Raw genomic sequence first — 19,071 nt, 5'->3', positions numbered from 1 at the left:
CCCATTTCGGGTCATCATGTAAGGGGAGGAACTCCTTATAGTCCCCCCCAGTAGCTCTATAGTGATCCTCAGCCAAATTTTGTGCTGTTTTTAAAACCAGCTGTTTTTCGGTCTCAGTTAAGTGATCCAGTAGCAGCTGCATGTCTTCCCAGTCAGGGTTGTGCTGCCTTATAATGAACCGAAAATGCCTAGTCACACTCTCAGGGTCATTTCGGTAGTTTTTAGCTTTCTTTTCCCATATCTCTAAATCAGAGGTAGAAAACGGCACTTTAACCAACATAGTGCCCTGGGGTCCCACCGCCTCTCTGAGGGGTGCTTGGAGAGCTTTAGGAGTTCTTCCCCGTGTCCTGGAGGAGATTGGGCTATCTGGAGAAATGGACTGTTCCTCCGAGTCCTTGTCCTGTTCCTGGGACTGAGGAGGGGGTTTGAATAGGTCTTCCAAGCTCTGCTCTTTCGCCCTTCTAGTCTTATCTGTTCTAGTACACCTCTGTCCGATGCTGCATGACGAGCAGCACCTTTTTAGTTTTCCTTTAATTTCTCCCTTATAATCCTTTTCCAGGGCAAGCACTAAAGGGTCTTGTGGTGGGACTAATCCACAATCCCTCTGCCACTCCGGGTGATTCCGGAGGGTGAAAAACATATCTGCGTAGGACACCTCGTCCCACTTCCCCTCTCTCCGTAAAAATAACATTAATTGCAGCAGTGTATGGTAGTCTAAGGTCCCATTCAGTGGCCATTTAGCCTCCTCTTCCAGTTTGTAAAGTGGCCACCACTGATTACAATATTTAATCAGAATTTTCTTGCTTTCTGTGCTTCCCCTCCCCGCTATGTCTTTCCAGTGTGTTAATATACAATCTAATGGGCTTTTCTTTACAATTCTTCCCTGCTTATTTCCCATTATTATTTCTTCTCAAAATCCTTTCTTTCCACTTTTCCCAGCACTCTGCACACCTCGACCTCCTCTTATCAGACGCACAGTACCACTTACATTGACAATCTACGCACTCTGCTAATACCCATACTTGGTGAGAATTCCCTTACCGGGGGGGCAGGAATACAAAGAAAGCAGGGGATTCTTCCACGGACCCGGGGGTATAATCGGCTGGTTGTTTCCAATCCAATGCTACCAGCTGCCCAGAAGGAGTTGGTACAGTCCTTCTAGCAGGTATAAATCATCTCCCCGTGCCAACCATTTATTCCTTCTACACAAATAATCACTAGATTCCAACCCAAACCAACGGAGAAGGGATCCGCTTTCCCGGTTCATGCGATGTTTTCACAAAACATACAAAGACAGTGCATTACTTAAACAGATAGAAACTTTTCACTTGTTTTGCAGCGGCTGCTCTCACTCACACCCTGCAGGCATGCAGGCACACAGACACGCAGCAGCGGCTGCTCTCACACACAAAGCCGCGGCTGCCTCTCACTCTTAAAGGGCCAGTCACACCTTCCACTCACACCACAAAATAAAACAACAACTAGGTCCGTGTAGCATATATCATAAACCATTAACAATTTGCCGTAAGTTCAAAACCAGTATATCCACAAGTAGTGCACTATACAATAACAGCCCGGAAAAATAGGGTAAGATCTTACAGGTGACGGTAATTGGTAATTACCAGTGCCCTGCCCAAATGCAAGCTGCCTCTTATATACCAGTCATCGGTAGTTTGACCCAAAAGACCTTACACCTTTCCCTCGGCTTTCCAAAACCAGAACCAAATGGGTATACCCCCTCCTTGGGACTACGCTGTGCGCCAGACGTCTCTGCGCGTCTTACCAGCAGCCCGTTACCCTTTAAACATACCTTTGTCCGCGATTTAGATGGTCCTTGTCTACTCCCGCAGTGGACAGCTGGGAGCGGAGTTCCTCCGAGAAAAGCTCGGGGTGCGCACCTAGGATGTCCACCCCTCAGCAGTGTCCCGGCAGCCGAGTAGAGAGTCCCATCTGGGTCGCCAAGTTGACTTGCGGAAAAACTAACTCCACAACTGTTAAGTTGTAAAGTAGGTATGTTTATTCAGCGCCGGGCGCATGGGGGATCGCTCCTCCACAAGCATGCGCACCCCTTGCAGCTCTCGTCCTGCTTATATATTACAAAATAATGCATATTCATAGAATGCTTATACATAAACATAATATTTCCCCGCCTCCCCTCGCTTCTCATGGTAATTAGGTCTCCTCCTCTTGCGTCTGCGCGTTGAGCTCCTTTGGTGGTCGCAAATTCCTGGGAGAGGGTCGTATAGATGAAGTATCTCCTCTTCCTCGCTGATGAACTTTTTACCTTATTCTTCTGCGCAGCCTCAGTTGTTCCCTAACTCCTAGCTAAGCCACAAGGCCAATTAGTGTTAGGATTTGAGGTGATCTATTGCTGTTCTGTACTACTTCAAGGACAATAGGAAGCTTCTGTTTGAGCCAGAAGATAATATCTTAGCAACAGTCAGCCTCTGGTATGTCTTCACGTATAGCCCCCTCATCTTGGCGCAAGCTCTGCACCATCAAACTCAAATTCTTTAAATTCCCTATCTCAACTCAGATGTTGAGATAAAAACTGTTTAATAATAGAAATAAAAGAAAACAATAATAACACTAATAGAAAGTAGAAATGGGTAAATGCACAATGTGATTGCTCACCGCTTGCTGACTGATACCCAGCCTGTTCCAGGCCCGTGATCCTGGAGAAGCCAAGATCTTGAACACGCAATCCCGGAAGCAAGAGAGTAACCCCTCCTTCCTGGCTGACCCTCCCCTGTATACGGAGTATGATGTTACTCGATATGAAATATTTGATTGGCCAGTTTGGGTCCGGTGCTCTGGCCGTGCTCCCCCCCCAGCTTCTTGTACACCTGCGCATGGGCAGGATGTGAGGAGTTGGAATGTCCTTGATGTCTTAGCAACAACTGTAAACACCGGTGCATTATCAACATTCTTACACCAAATGCCTTACTGAATCCAAAACACAGCACTGTTCAAGCTACTAAGAAGAAAAATTAACTCTATCCCAGCTGAAACCAGGACACAGACAATAGCTATTGCACGGTGACTTGATTTCCACAAAGCTTGCCTACCCCTTCTAGTGCTTTTTCCATTCTAGGCTTGACAGCCATTGAGAGGACAAGTCACTTGTCAGGGTGTCCTGTTCCTCAGCTGCTTGCTCTTGTAGGCTTCCTGAATTGCAACAGTCTTGAGTATTTGCAGAATCTCAGTAAAATTCCTCTGGGAATAGGCTTGAAAGGTAATTTAAAGGTGTGACATTGCTTAAAGTTTTTATGCTGTTTAGTTTAATGACATTAAAACAAGTTGATGCTTTGCAAAAGCAGCTCAGCTTTGTCAGAAACTGAGGGCCATAATTTGTTGAATTAGGGCTTCACTGGATGACACAATGTTTTTGTAGATATCTTAGGCAGCCTATGAATATTTAAAGTTTGTTTCTTTTCTGTCCTTGTGATACTGTGTTGTTTTGTTTTGTTTTTTTTTTCCTAGATAAGCAACGTCTTGTTTTTTGTTTTACCACCCATATGTATGTGCTTGTTCCGTCAATATGCAACCTGCTTCAATAGTGGAATATATTTAATATGGACTCTGCTAGTTGTGGTTGGTAAGTTGGTTAGTCTCTGCCTGCTCATGCATGAACTGAGAGAGTAAATAAGTTTTTCTTGCTTGTGCTCGATTGTTTTGCAAAATAAAGCAATCCTGATGTCTACAGAGGAGTTTGCTTGTACTTGCTTGAAGCTGAAGCAGCCATAGTTTCTGAAAGGAAAATGCCTTTTGCAGAGGTTGGTGGGAACTTTGGCCTTAGTTCTGTTCCCTTCTTATCTTTCCTTTGCATAACTTAATTTGCTTGTGTCTGGGCTTACTCCACAGCAGTGCTGACCCTTCTTTCTCTGTTGTTTTTGCTTAAATGAGAGCTGAAAGCAGGGCTGAAGAGGGTAACAGGTTTTGCATTGTAGTGAGAAGGCCCAGAGGCTTACCTATTTCATAGATATGATATTCTTAAGCTTTTTCATTTCTAGAGGCAGTGGGAACTTTTAAAGGAATAATCAGATCCATGTGTGGCAGAGGCCTATGTGGTGGTGTGACAGTTCCCATCTGTAAACCTGTATTATGGAGTAGTCATCAGATGCTGCTTTTCATCTTTGTCTTACCCATTGTTGTGCTATTGGGAAAATTTGGAAGCAGCATTTGGCCTTTATTTCTTAATTGGTTTTCCATTTACCTTTGCCACCTGATGTTTTTTCACATACTTTTCTAGTAGGAGCTGGCATCTTTAGCTGCTGCTTTTGCAATGTATTTGCTTCATAATTGAGGTGCTGATGATTTGGATTGCCTTTTTAGGAAAGTTGACAGTTTATTTTCTGGGGGTTTTTTTAAACCTTTTCAGGACCAATTGCTATGAAGTTGTGAACTTGAGCAGTGTATTTTGGTCTATACAGTACTCCAACTATTCATATTGCCTTCTGACTGATTCTTCCAGGAATTGGATCTGTTTACTTTCATGCCACCCTCAGTTTCTTGGGCCAGATGTTGGATGAGCTGGCTATTCTCTGGGTCCTGATGTGTGCTCTTGCCATGTGGTTCCCTAGGAGATACCTGCCCCGAATTTTTCGGAATGACAGGTAATCAATCATACATGTACTCTTCCATATTTCTTGAAACTTCTTATGCTAACACCTAAACCTGCACATAATGAAACAGAGTAGTCATCCAATCTTACCACTCTACCACTGATGTCTTTTCTCACTCCATTCTCGTTGCTTGTATTTCAGCACATTTTGCTCAGAATTCCTGTGTCTGCAGTTGCTGATAATGGCGTTTATGCCCTGTAACTTCAGATCTTAGGATGAGGTGATTTGCTTCTGAAAGTGCCTGTTACTGTTGATTCTAGAGAGACCTTTACATGAGTAGTTTATGTGAGTTAGAGCTAAATTAAAGTAAGATAAACCCTCTTTCCCTCTTCCTTTGTATATCCTAAAGGGTGCATATAAGTGGACCTATGAAAGTCAGATGAATTTTCATCTGAATATTTAAGGCAGTGGTTAAGTATGGTGTTGCAGTATTCAAAGGCAAAGTGTTTCTTTAGAAGCCTGTTGTTATAATAGGATTTTTTTCTTTTACTTGCAAGATTTAAAAAAGTGTGTTGTAGCCAGTTTAAAGAATCTGGCTGTGGTTTGTCATCTCCCCCCCTACACCCCCCAAAAAAATAAATTGTGCTATAATCTTTGAACATATTGCTCTTTTATGCAGTAAAAAGATTGAGATAATGGATAGGTTTGAATTGCATCACCAAAGCTCTTCTCTCTGAAAATTGCTAAGGCTGCTGCTTTTTGCTGCCTTATACTGTTACTTTCTGGGTTGGGTTGTTTTTTGGTGGGTTTTGTTGTTTGTTTTTTTCTTCTTTAACGTGTCTAATTCGAAGTTGCTGTGGGGGGAGTGTAGAGAAGGTTGGTGCCTAGACTGACCACTAGCCTGCACTGAGAAATGTGTATCTTGAATTACTTGTACAGTCTATGCAGTCTGATGGCTTTGTCATGTTGGTTTGAATTTAGTCCTTCTGCATATTGCAACACAGTGCTATTACGAGACACTGTCAACTTAACAAGCAAACAGGTTTTACTGGGGTGTTTTGGTCAATGACATGACTTTTAGACATTTAATTTAATAAGGAATTGTTCAGAGTCTTGAAGAATTTCTGTGACTGCATGTGAATTAGTCCTCAGAAGACTAAGGGGATTGTGATGTATCATCTATCACTATCTTCTGATAGGGTGCTGTGTAGGTTCATACTATGAGCCAAGAGGTTAAACTGTATCCTTTTTAAAAGGAATAGTAACACTTTCTGGGGGGAGAAATCCTGTTTCTACTGAAGTTGGTGTTAAAATTATAAATAAGAGTCTCCCAGGTTATAACTGATTCATAAAAATACTGAGATGAAGTGAAGCATGTCCCTTATCCTAAATTTCTCAGAACACTTTTTCCTGAGAATCTGTCAGGGCAGTTACATGTTAAGGTCTTGATTCCTTTCTGAAAGACATACTGGGCAACAAACCCTAACCCAGAACAAGTGGGGTTTATATTTTTGGTTTTTTGCTTTGTTTAGCTCATCCTCTAGTATTTTATCTATCCTATGCTCACTGCTGTGGTCTTGGCTTTCTTCATCTGCATCACACTCAGGATTTGTGGTGTCTTTAATCTTTAAGGAAATCACATCAGATCAGAACTTCCTACTTAAGTAACTTGTTGCATTCCAGCAGAAGGAAAAACTTTAAAACAAAAAGCAGATGAAATGAGCTAGGTGAAGGTGATGACACTTGTGGTTAGGGAATGGTGCTGCACAAGTATACTGAGACCCTACTTCAGACATAGAATTAAGGACAGAGAAGCCATATTTGGACAGCAAGTAGTTTTATAAACCTGTGGGCCAGTAGTTGATAAGCAATGTGATGATTCTCTGTCTTCCATAGTCCTGCCACAGACTAGAAATGGGTTGTTTGAAGTCCAGACTTGAAGTTTAAACAACAGTTAACATATTTTTAATTTGAAAGTTGTCAGGCTGTCTGTATAAGGCCCAACTGTGATTTCATTTAAGCTAAGAATATACCAAACTGTAATCTTTAAAAAGTGTGGGAATCCCTCAGGATTTGTTGAATTTGGTTAAAAGAAATGTACTTACTTACCTCATAGTTTTCAGTATCTTTTAAGGCTTAAAAGAGATAAAGGAAAATAAACCAGACTGTAACATGACTCTAGAAGTTGGGGCATTAGCAGTAACAAAACATCCTAAAAATCCGTGTCAAAAGCGTGAAGAATGATGACACAACACTGCTTTGAGGAAGTAGAGTGCTGTGTGCAGAGATGGAGTTATTGTGAAAGGAAGAAGATCAGAGTATGGCCTTTGGATTTTGTGACCAGTCAATAGTGTGTGTGTGTGTGCGCACACATACGTGACTGCACGGACATGTCCACATGGCTGCTTCAGAAGACCACAGTCCAACAAAGATTTGTGTTTTTATGATTAACTGCATGCATATGCAAATCTACAAGATCCACATCGATTTCACACACATTGTCATTGCACTTCCTGAACACACCTAAAGAAACCTAAATTTTGTTACATTATTAAAATAATTTTAAGATTTCTCATTTTATTAATTAAAAGTTTTGAATTAAAAGCAGTTTTTCTCTCTCCCTCCCAAAACCTATTCAGGAGCCGATTTAAAGCTGCTGTGGGTGTCCTGTCTGGAGTTACTACCTGCCTCGCCTTCATTAAGCCTGCCATCAACAACATCTCACTAATGACTCTGGGTGTTCCCTGCACAGCTTTGCTCATCGCTGAGTTGAAGAGGTGAGTCCATTTCTCCTGAAAGCAGCATTCCCTTCTGAGATCCTTAGGCCACCGTGTGACCATACACTAGATCTGGCTTCAGTGCTTGTGACAGCAGATTAGAAATGCTTCTCCTGCATGTAAGCACAGATCTGGTGTAAACTTGCTCTGCTTGTTCATACATTTTTGGCAAGGATTTTTTTTTCCTAGGCCATTATACTACATCAGATATTGTCTGTCTTCTTGCAGCATATCTCTTGCTGCAACCTGATCCAACTCAAATTTGTTTATTGTGGAATCAGGGCAAGGGTTTCACTCTACTAACAGCGTTTCTGCTGTATAGTCTGCATAAAGGTGAGGTGATTGTATGATCACAGTCTGGGTACTAGAAGGAATGTGGAGCAAGGTCCAAGCGTGGGTGGAACATGTTCCAGCTCTCCAAGTTGTACTGTGAGCCTTACACCACTTTGTTTGCGGACATAGGTAATATGATGGAGTCAGGTTGACAAAGATAAGGTTAATCACTAGGTTGTAGAGGATAGCTATCAGTCAGGGCCTTAGAAACTATAAAACCAGAATGCAAATGGAGAAGAACTTGACACTGACCTCAACATTTTAAACAGTCCTACCATGATAGCAATACCAGCAGCTGTCCGGGAACTTTTTTTTCTGCATCTGTTCACTTGCTGCAAAAAGGACCAGAAGAGTACCCAGCATGCAAACTTGTCCTTTCCTCCTTCTTCTCCAGTATCCGAGAAGGATTTTACAAGTTATGCTGGCTCTTACATATTGCATATGTAAACATCTATCAGCAGAAACAAGAGTAGGACCAAATGTCTGCATTCTGACTTCTCCTGTAATAGAACAGAGATTCTCCTGTTTTCTACCTTACCTTATTCTGCTACTGCTTCTCCTAGTGGAAGACCCTGCTAAAAATGTTTTGTAAAGGTAGTCATGAGTCTCTTCTCATTAGACATCCTGCTAGCAGCATTTATTTCTGTGGTCAAAGAAATGCAGCAAACAGCACACAAATTAGTTGTAGACAAGTAGGTCAGTAGTTGAAGAATGTTGATGGAGGTGTCTCATTTTGATGCAAACACTGAGGAACTACTGACAGGGCAAATGGAGATCTGGTTGTGACACTGAATAATTTATGTGAACTCTACATATCAGTTTTCCAGGCTTGAGCTACTGAGAAACTCAAAAGGACAAATAGTATCTCATACGTTTGTATACTATTGCATCAAATCTAGGAATTTGTATGCCTAGAGATACTTGCTTTTTAAAACTCCTTCTGAAAGGTTGTATCTTACTAAAATGTGTGGAGTTTCCCTGTCTGGGTTTTTTTTGAGAGAATTAAGGACACAGATAAATCTTCTTTTGAACTGATGATTAAAAAGAAACCTAAAGTGACATATGGCCCTCTTAATTGTGCATTGTGATGATGTAATACCTGTGACATTTTAAAATTAATTCCTAAGTCTAAATGGAAAATAGTTAAAGGTTTTATTATAACCTGTGCTGATCTATAGCAGATTTAAATGAGTTATATTCTTGTAAATCCAGAGGAGAGGAGTCTCATTGCTTTTTGCAGGAGAAAAAATAATCTAAGCTTTATTTAAAATGCCTGCAATTCTCCCATTCTCTACTACTACAGTCAGTAGGGGGCTATGCATGCCAGTCATGGTGGTCTGCAGTGGAAACTTGTCTGCGAAACAGGTATTTGGTGAAGGAAGGAGAAAAGCCTCCAGAGTAGTTTCTTTTGTTCTGTGCTGAAGTTTGAAATGTGTTAGACCAAAACTCCCTGTTGTTATTTCTATTCTAGGCTGATGTCAATCTTGTACAGAATTCTGGTGCATCAGAACCACTGTGTTTTCAAATGAGAATTTTCTGCCTCTCATTTGTCCTTGATGAAGAGATAATATTGTCACAAAAGATCATTATGTTCTTAAATGTGGAGCTGGTAGGGTGGAGTGTGTTCTAGGAAGTTTTGTGTATGGAAGATGATAAAAAGAGCAAAAGGTAGTTAAGTGCATACTTGTCCTTGAAAGAAATAAATTATAAAACTTTATTCTCATTTCTGTCCAAACAAATCCCTTCATATGTTTTATTAAAACAAACAAAGAATAAAAGCTCTCCTAGGGGATGGTATCAGGAGGAAAGTGGATGTGGATCCTTTGGTTTGCTGATCCAAGGTAAATAACTGTTGAGATCATAACATCATCAAATTAGAATGATTCAGTGAGATGTCATCAGGCAGGTAACTATCTTCATGTGCAGTTAGATGCTACAGTACTGTTGCTCAGCTGACATCTGAGCCTTGAGCAGTGAAGGCTTACCCTAACTTCAGGTCTCTCTGTTGATATTTTATTCTCCTACTAGAAATCTGTCTGTGGGGGAGCCCTGCTTCATTGTCACGGGTTGCTCACAGTTCTCTTATTCCCTTGACTAGAAGGTTAAACTAGTGAGAAGTTTAAAATACTCCTAGGGTATAAAGGGAGATACCTGTGTCAAAATGAATCAACCAGATAATCAACACCCAGCAACTTGTACTGATTTGAGGAAAAGCTGGTGTGTTTTGTTGAGGGTGCCATGACAGTGGAAGATAAAGCTGTTGGAAGTGTGTACCAGTCCTGCCCCTTGGATGGCAAGTGGCTGGGGCACACCAGTATTTGCAGGAACTCTGATATTTAAATAACTGCTGTTTGCGTTAAACCGAGAACACTTGTGCATTGTATAGGCAAGAGGTGCAAAGGGAAGTACAAGCTTTGTGGGGTCCAATTTCTTTCAGACTGGAGTAGGGTAGGAGCATGTAACAAATCCACACACAGTAGCATGAACAGCTGACAGTTTCTGTTTTAGTGGTGGTTTGAATGATCAGTGCTTGTGTCTACTGAGAAATGTCCATGTATGTCCATGACCAGTGTCCAGGAGGTATTTGCACGACATCTCATCATGGTGAAAGCAGTGGCAGGTAGGAAACTTTGCAGTCTTCTGTCTCCTAGTCAAGAGTATCCTCAGCCTATCTGAAGCACAGTCACTGAAGATTCTGTTGCAGGTCATCACAGAAAACTCAGGAATATTGCATAGATCAGTAAGTAGACTGTGTTCTCCTCATTGTGCTTGACTCTTCCTGCCTTAGAGTAGTTTTTTGCAGCACACCCTGTAGCATCTAGTCTTAAGTTTATAGAAATAAATTGCAGCACCTGATAGTGGTACTGAGCAAACCTGTCATTACGATCTGTACCGTTTCTATGGCTGATCTTGCACTGGCAAAGTTTCTTCAAATAAGCTTTCAGTTTTACTTTGTAGCCTTGAACTCATTGAACCATGCAGGTTAATTGTCCTCTCAGTATTTAAACTAGTCAGATATTCGTATCATCACTGGCTGAAAGTGCTGGATGTTTGAGGCCAGGCCTCTTACCTTAAATGGGATGCAGTTGCATATGTTTGTTTACGTCCTTCAGACAAGTCCAGAAAAGCCTCCACGTTCTCAACACACACACACTTGCCTCTGTCAGAACACACTAGTACCCACTGCAGCAGTCTGATTTTATCTGTCAAATGTACAGGGTTGATCTATGCATGTATCTGCTTAGGTATATGGATTAGCATGTTGCTCTTATGAACAGTTGTGTGTCTCACTGAAGACTGTAAATCTGCCTTACCATTAATGGGAGAGAATTAAGGCTAGTATGCTTAATACAGCAGTGTTTTTTGACTAATAATTATTTTACCACTTCTTTTATGAAGAGGTGCATGCTGTGTAGCCATTTGATAGAAGCATGAATCTTCCAAAATGAGGAGGATTTACCAGTATAGTTTTACTGATAAAACTGTGCCAAATCTTAAACATATTTCATACTGGGGTGTCTCATAAAAGGGTGTAAGGAAGAATTTGTGTAGCTGGGCTCTGGAACTTGATAGGCAACTCAAAAATCTCCTTACGCTCTCTTTTCTTTTTTTTTTCTTATAGCCTTTTGAAACATAAAGACACTATTTCAGAGAAACAAGCCTTTTTTACAGTATGCAGCACAGACAGTTGTGAAGCCAGCCACCTTGGGCAAACCCTGTCTCCTCTGACTCTGTGTTGGTGGTTTGCTGAATGGATTGGAGGATTAAGGCCTAAAGAAAAAAGCCATTTTGATTTATATGTTATGTGGAGTATTAATTTTTGTGGCAGTCATGTAGATGTTTTTGTTATGAAAACTACTATTGTGATACCTTTCCTGTAGAGGAGAGTACAGTTGAAGCACTTTTTTGAATAATAAATAGGTGTGATGATTTTGAACACAACATTATTTATAGATGTCTTAAAAAAAAAAAAAAGCCAGATCCTAAAAACAACTTGTTCAAAGGACACTGTAGAAAATCCTCCGTCAGTATGATTAGGCGGTTGATAGCTTTTCTGTCATTAATCCAGTAGCTATAAAGGTGCCTTCTGCTCAGCCTTAGGAGTTTCTTAATCCCAAATGTCTGTTAAAATATCAACTGAAATAGAATTTCAAGAGTGAAAAAAAATCCTGCAGGGGAAACTGTACTAATTCTTTAGTTTGCAATACACCAGAGCCAGGCATACTGCTACTCCTGTAATTCATTCAGAAAAGTGTTCCTGGACAGAGCACTCTCTGTTTTTAATTCTTCTGAATGCTTAGCCAGGCTCCCTTAGCAAAGTGCCAGTATCAGTGACAGTTCTGCTTTTCTACCACAGAGAGTCAGGAGTCATTCTCTGTCAAGTGGTTCAAGATCATCTCACATGTGCAGGAGTGATAAATTTTAGGTTGGGAGCAGAGCTGGCATTACTACTTCCCGGACAGTGAATGCAGGGTAGCCTATGGCTTCTAGGCTGTGTATGGCCATGGAGACAGGTAGAGGTAAATGTTGGAAAAATTAGAACTCTAAATGTATCAGATAAGAACAACAGGTTTTAGGCTGACAGGTATTTTGTGAGGAAGACAAAAGGACCAATGAGTTTTTTTGGTCTGTGCTGTACTGTTAGTTGTCAAGGACAGTCATGTATAAAGAAGATCAGGGACCATAAATACTGCTGTAATGCAGAGTAAAGATGTGTTTGCCTGTTCTAGCTCCCTCCTCCAGAAATACACATTTTAATTTCTTCTGAGTGTCACAAGGTAAAGTGCCCCTTTAAAGAACCTGTTTGCCAGGCATTGTTCACCTTCCAGATGCAGTGAATGAGTCCAAGAGTTGTGTAGAAGACTGGTGATTTGGTGTCAGGTCTTTTGGGGTGACTGGATTGGAGCAGAGAGAAAGTCTGGCTAGTGATCTGCTGGAAAGAGGAACAGAGGCATTTTTCTTCAACTGGAGGCATTTTTGGCAGAGGTGTAAGGACACAGAAAATGAATGTGAGTTAGAGGAGGCTCTCTTGACATTGGAACAGAGGAAATGATTGTGGGGCACTTGGCATTGACATATTTTCCTTCAAGAATGTAGAAGGAGAAGACAGGGGCTGGTAACCCTGATGAAGGCTGAATATTGCTTGTTATACTGGTTAGAGATTTGGCTTATGGGTTTACTCTTGAGATGTAGTTCTAACAAGTCACTTTAAACAAATTATTCTGTCATCTGATTAGTAGGTTTGGAAATGCTTTGGGAGGTCATATCACTGACCCGAGAAGAGCAGTTCATTGAAACAAGAATTGTCCAACAGCACTGAACAATTCTGAGATCCCTAGGAAATTCATCAAAAGTTTAACAACAGCAAGAACAAAAAAAGGCATGGGGGAAAATCCCAAATCACAGCTTTGTTCCTGCAGAAGGGAGGGCATCTGAGCCATGTGTTCCCTTGGCTACACAGGGCTGGTCACATCCAGGTCTAGCTTTCTTTTATAGATACCAGTAACAGCAGAGCTGCATCTACTGGCACTGAGAGGCCTAACCCAAAAATAACAAGTGTAGATAGACAGCAGATAATTGAGTTGAATAGCATTTTGGGACCTGGAGATTATATTGATGCCTCCTTTTTCCTGACTTTACTGTTCTGAACAAACTTGCACAGTTGTTAGGATAGTTCAAGATGTGGAAAAGAACAAAGTGTCATATAGAGAAATAAAATTGTGAACTTTTGAGTAGACCTGCAGCACCGGTAATGCTTTGCAAGTATCCCGGCATCTGCTGTTGTATTCAGTGGTGGTCAACTGCAGACCACATTGCATGTGACCACAGCAAATGTTTTGTATTCTCTTTCTCTCTGGTGTACCTCTATATGAACAAGTCAGATTTTTTGTGGAGGGAGAGAACTGCAGCTTAGTCAGCATGAGGAATTCTGAGATGTAGATACCCATGCCATCTGCTAAAGCATGCTTCTTTGAGCCCTCTGGTTAGAGGCTCCTACCTTAGAATTTCTCTAGAACTTTTATATTGTAACAGTAATTTGTAGGGGGAAAAAAATCAACAAACCAATTGATGAAAGACCTCATCCAGTTCCGTTTTTCTTTATATAGTGACAAATCCAAACAAATCTGAGCACTTGCTGTGTGACTGGTTGTTACAAGCCAGTAACTAATTGCTAGTTGTCTGAGATACCCTTCCATAGATACAGGAATGCTTTGATGTTTGCTCACGATTTGCACATTGGTATTTAAGACAACACCCAAAACACAGCTACAGATTGTAAGGCACCTGACCACTGCCTTGCATCTGAGTCGTATTTATTGTAAGTAAAGTTCCTCTGTTAAGGATGTTTATGGTGGAAACATTTTAAAGATGTGTGCCTGTCACTGTGAGTCCTACCTTGAAATACATACAGCCAAAAAGCATCAAGCTGCCACTACAGAGCAGATTTTTTTTGTTTGTTTTATAACAATTTCTTTGTGTTTTTCTCTTCAGGTGTGAAAACCTGCGTGTGTACAAGCTGGGTCTCTTTTCAGGTCTTTGGTGGATGCTAGCACTTTTCTGCTGGATCAGTGACAAAGCATTTTGTGAGATCTGGTCCTCATTTAACTTCCCCTATTTGCACTGTGTATGGTAAGTGCTGTCTGTAAACTCCACAGTTTGATTCAAATGTGATACATCTTCATCACATTTCCCTTCTGTGTGCTTGGTGGCTGTTTCTGGTTACTGATAGATATAATTACTGGTAGGATTATAAAACCAAAGCAAGTCTCATGCTATCCAAAGTGGCAGATTTAGGAGTCTCTTTGGCCTGATGAGATTCTTCAGACAGTAAATTTGTTAATTGTGACTGAATTCCTTGCCCTACTGGTTACTGAAAATCCCACAACACTGCTCAACTTGAAGCAGTGACTGTGAAAGCTTAAACTTCCACTGTTAATAACTGAGGGTGGAGTGGGGTAGCAGTAAAGGTCATCGATGCCTTTTCTCTTCCACCACCCAGAAAACTGTGCTCTCTTATTCAAGGTGCTGTATCTCAGCATTTCTACACAAATCTGTCAGGTGCAGAGAGTCCAAAAAGCTGCAGCCAAGTTAGACCAAGAATAAGCTATGGTTCTGTAGTTTTTCTTGTTCTCTGTATTCTTTGCCTGCATGCAAAGGTCAGACAGCAACCCCTTGGGGGATTCAAGGGAAGAAGGTGAAGGATAGACTGATTTTAAAGCATGGTGATATATATGATTGTTTTACTGATGTCATGTTACTGATTTTTTCTTTTTTTTGTGGGGACGGGGGTCTGTTCTCAGGCACGTTTTGATTTGTCTTGCGGCATACCTGGGCTGTGTCTGCTTTGCTTACTTTGATGCTGCATCTGAGATTCCTGAGCAAGGCCCTGTCATAAAGTTCTGGCCCAGCGAAAAATGGGCATTCATTGGGGTTCCCTACGTCACGCTCCTCTGCGCACACAAGAAATCACCTGTGAAGATCACATGAAGCTGGCCATGGAATGGGGATGGAACTTCAACTTACATTTCAGCACAGGCAGTATTTAAATAATGATAAATGAACATGGTTGTATTTTATCTTTTTCCTAAGATATGCAGCACTTAGGGTGTCATAGAAAGAGAAAGGAAGTATGTTTTTTCTTCTCTCTGGAGAGGAGAGAGAAAGCAGGAAGATGGAGTCTCTTGAACACTAAGGTAACCACTAGCTTCTCTAGTTGGCTCTGTTGTGCACTGTGTTTTCAATGTAGCATTTCACTTGATAAAAGCTCTTTCCAAATGCCAGTGTCAAGGAATGATGTTTCTGCAGTAGGTCACCTCTGGTGTTTAATTCAATTCTTTTGTAACTTCTGGCTTAAGGCCTTTGCAAAAGAAGCCGGTCCAAGATGCCTACATGCCTTTCTATGTCCTTCTCAGCTCAGCTCAGATGTTGATGTGGCTGCACATGACCACAAGAGTGTGCTCGAAGTACATGCTCCTCCCAGCCTGGCATGTAATACAGGGAGTCTGGCTGTGCATCACATTGGATCATGGGGTATGTGGTTGCTTCCCCAAGTACAACTGGAGACCAGTGCAAAGGGGTTGCAAGTGGGTAGCTGGATCAGTGCAGTTAGCATAAATGTGGGAATAGCTTATAGAAGATTCAGTCCCTAAAACTATGTAGGAGTTCAAGGGGTTTGAATTTTTCTGTATTTCCACTGACCTGTGGACATTTGTGTGCTGCATATTTCCCTCTTACAGAAATGTCATAGAAATCTCTTTCTACCTCTGTAGATGTGTTCGATCTTAAATTTGGTGTTGTAGCTCACACAGAAGTGCAGACATTAACTTGAGTAAGACCTCAGGCCAACATGGATTGACAGTGTGATTCAACTGTAGAAACTTGTATCGGCCTAGCTGTACATGTAATTTGAGCGTTACTTTCTCACCCAATGCATTGCAAAGTGACGTGAACAATAGTCCAGTGTTCTGCTATACTTAGAAGAAATATTATAACCACTTAAAAACCAAGCTGAAGACAGTGAGCAATGAAATGTGACTATGAGTCTTACATTTGTACGAAAGAACAGTAGATTCACATTTTCTGTTTGTTTTCAGGCTGTTTTGTAAAGATAAGGGATGTCTACATCCATTTAGTTATGGTTGTACTTTGGGGCTGAGGTTCAGATATGTCTATGGTTCTCGCAAGCAATTTATGCAAGCTGGGTCTGTTTAAAAAATGATGCAAAGTGCATCAAATATCTAATGTTTTTCAAATATTAGCATTTATAGCTGCCAATACCTGCAGAATTGAAGAAAATAGGGTCTCCTTACATTCCATCTAATATCAGAATTGTAAGTGAATTAAGGCTTTGAATGTACACCTTTATTAATAAGTGATATTTCCTTTTTGAGTATTAGACCAGGAAATACCACTTCCTCTGTGCTTTCCTAAGAAGTCTTATGTTGTACTTGTTTTTTATCAATGTGAAAATGTACTATATACAATATTAGGAGTACAAATAGGAAAGTGGCTTTTAACAAGAACTTTGGGGTGAAATAACTTTCAAGCATAGTAAAACCATTCAGATGATAACTTCTGTATTCAAATTTATGCTTAGAAAACAAGAGCTAAGGTGTATACTGTTACACTTGAAGTTGTAAGTGGGAGATATGACTGTCTTCTTGACAACTTCAAAGCAGATAAGTAGCCTACTGATGGATTGACTGACAGATTGTAAAAACAGCAAAATCTGTTCAGTGGAACAATGCAGACTTATACCACTTGTTAGTAGATTTGTCTGAGAGAAAGGTGTTTTTTGGACACATGATCATAAAATTTTTGTTTGAAACTTGATTGTAAAAATGCATACAGTAATGTTTGTTACTCTTTGAAAAACAGCTGCTTTTTCCTTTTCCTTCTTCTCTCCCTAATTATGAAATGCTCAGTTTCATACACTTCTCAGGTATTAAAAGTCAAATGATTAGGTCCTGATATAGATAGATTTGCTGGCTGGAACCCAGCTAAGGTTGCTGATGCATGACATAGCCCGTCTTGGAGTAAGATTTTTGTTGAGTTTTTTTTCTAAATTATATGTTATAGTAAATAAGTTATTTTCAGTATTGCTTAGGAAATTACTAACTGCAGACATAATGTACTATTCAAGATGACTGGAGCTTTCCTACTTACTATTTTGTATGAAAGGAGCCTCTTACTCAAAGGGCTCTAATCAACCTGTTGTCAACTGCTGTCTTCTGCAGAGTCTGACTGCTCACAAAGAAGTAATTTTATCATTCAGAAAATGGCAGTAGTGCATTTAACTGTTGCAGCGGTGAATGAATGCAAGTACAGGTCAAGAATGATCTGTATTTTTATTAACTGACCTCTAGCCTTTGTACTATTTATAGGAGATTCTGAGAACAAAGATAACTATCTGATATTCAAAGCTTCACTGGTTGGGAGTATTCCACCGTAACAGCAGCCCACCACTTTTAGATGTAGTTACTGCACTTTACATAGTTAATGCTAACTTAGAATTTCTGACAAAAGCTGCATTTATTTGAAAAAGTAAAAACATGTAGCAAGAACCCCCTTAGTTGCAGGACGAGACTGAGAGACAAGACACACACCAATATGGTTAACAGTCCAGCTCCGATGTTTATTAGAAAACCAAGTCCTTATATATTCTTGTGACAGCAAATCCGTGTGTTGCTCTGGCGCATGCTCATTTCAAAAACTCGTTCCTCTCAGCCCTTTCAACAAGCGCTACTAAGTGTGCACAACTGGTAGATAAATTTCTGCTTCGTTATTCTACAGATTCCTTTCTTATCTGTTTCTTCCCTAATGAGTAAAAATACTTTCGCTTTTAGCCATCGTTAATCTAGACGCTGTTAGTCTTCTAACACAAGTGCGTCATTAATTTAGACATCATTAATCTTCTAACTTGACTGCTGATGACACTTCTACGTTGTCAGTCATGCAGACGGTTTGCGACCCGGCATACGCACCCACAAAAACATGCAGTTTTGTCCAGATTCACAACTTTACACACTGCTGTTTGGACTAAGGCTCCAGTTAACATTGATACCCAGAGGAGTATGTGTTTGGTATACAGAGAGGTTTGTGCACTGGCCTGACAGTACAGATGAACAGACATGCACACAAGTGGCTGTATTATGTTGGAGTATGAAGTCATGTATACACACCCTCGGGTTTTAAAGCCCCAGAATGCTTTCTTCCCTTGCCAGCAGGGAGTGAGTGGGTTCCTAGTCCTTAGGTTCAATTAGTATTTTAGTTTAATTAGTGGGATGCAATAGTGTGTTGAACAAAATGTCCATTCTGTATATTGGTGTGTGATACCCATTATTCCTTGAATGTTAAATTTTAGGTTATTTAAGAAAGAATGTTTAGCTCTCAGTAATGGCAAACACTTGCCCAATTCACAGTCACTAAGTAATAAATAGTTTGTAAGGAGTGGTGTTGGGGCTTTTTTTTCCATCTCTGTTGAAGTCTGTATACTGAATGTTTGTGGAAAGCATGTAATACTTTGCAACATTAAATTGCATTTGGAATAAATATTGTTTGCCTTTTCATACATTGTGTTTGTGGAGAAGAATGCAGCTGCCAGTATAATGCCTTGAAGTATAGTAAGGATAACTTCTCCCTCACACAGGTAACAGCAGTTCTGACTCTTAGAACAGGAGGGAGACTACATTAGATAGAAGACCATTAATTAATGAGATAGAGATTGCTTTGCTGAGAAAATTGATTTTTTGCAAGTAGAGCAGATACTTGGAAAAGGAAAACTGCAAGGCCATGAATCAACAAGGACAAGTAGCAAGAAATGACTAAAAATGAGTGGCCCGTATGTTCACAAATCCATAAAACTGCGTCAGAGTGAGTACGTTTGGGAGAACAAA

The 19,071-nt window shown here is 40.5% G+C and overlaps 1 protein-coding gene across 3 annotated transcripts in view; it reads left to right on the top strand.

Annotated features, from left to right (window-relative positions):
• The window catches only part of ACER2 (alkaline ceramidase 2), a 32,064-nt gene extending 13,349 nt beyond the window's left edge, over positions 1–18,715 (top strand). For all 3 annotated transcript variants that reach the window (XM_074933086.1, XM_074933087.1, XM_074933088.1), the window contains exons 2-6: positions 3,484–3,598; positions 4,475–4,616; positions 7,205–7,342; positions 14,168–14,305; positions 14,977–18,715. In XM_074933086.1, the coding sequence (XP_074789187.1) occupies positions 3,484–3,598; positions 4,475–4,616; positions 7,205–7,342; positions 14,168–14,305; positions 14,977–15,163 (720 nt within the window). In that variant the 3' untranslated portion in view covers positions 15,164–18,715. The remainder of the gene's footprint in view (positions 1–3,483; positions 3,599–4,474; positions 4,617–7,204; positions 7,343–14,167; positions 14,306–14,976) is intronic.
• Positions 18,716–19,071: the final 356 nt, after the last annotated feature.

This window comes from Athene noctua, chromosome Z, assembly GCF_965140245.1.
Source record: "Athene noctua chromosome Z, bAthNoc1.hap1.1, whole genome shotgun sequence".
NCBI classification, from domain to species: domain Eukaryota; kingdom Metazoa; phylum Chordata; class Aves; order Strigiformes; family Strigidae; genus Athene; species Athene noctua.
Note: the sequence above shows the minus strand (reverse complement) of the source record. Positions and strands in the feature narration are given on the sequence as shown.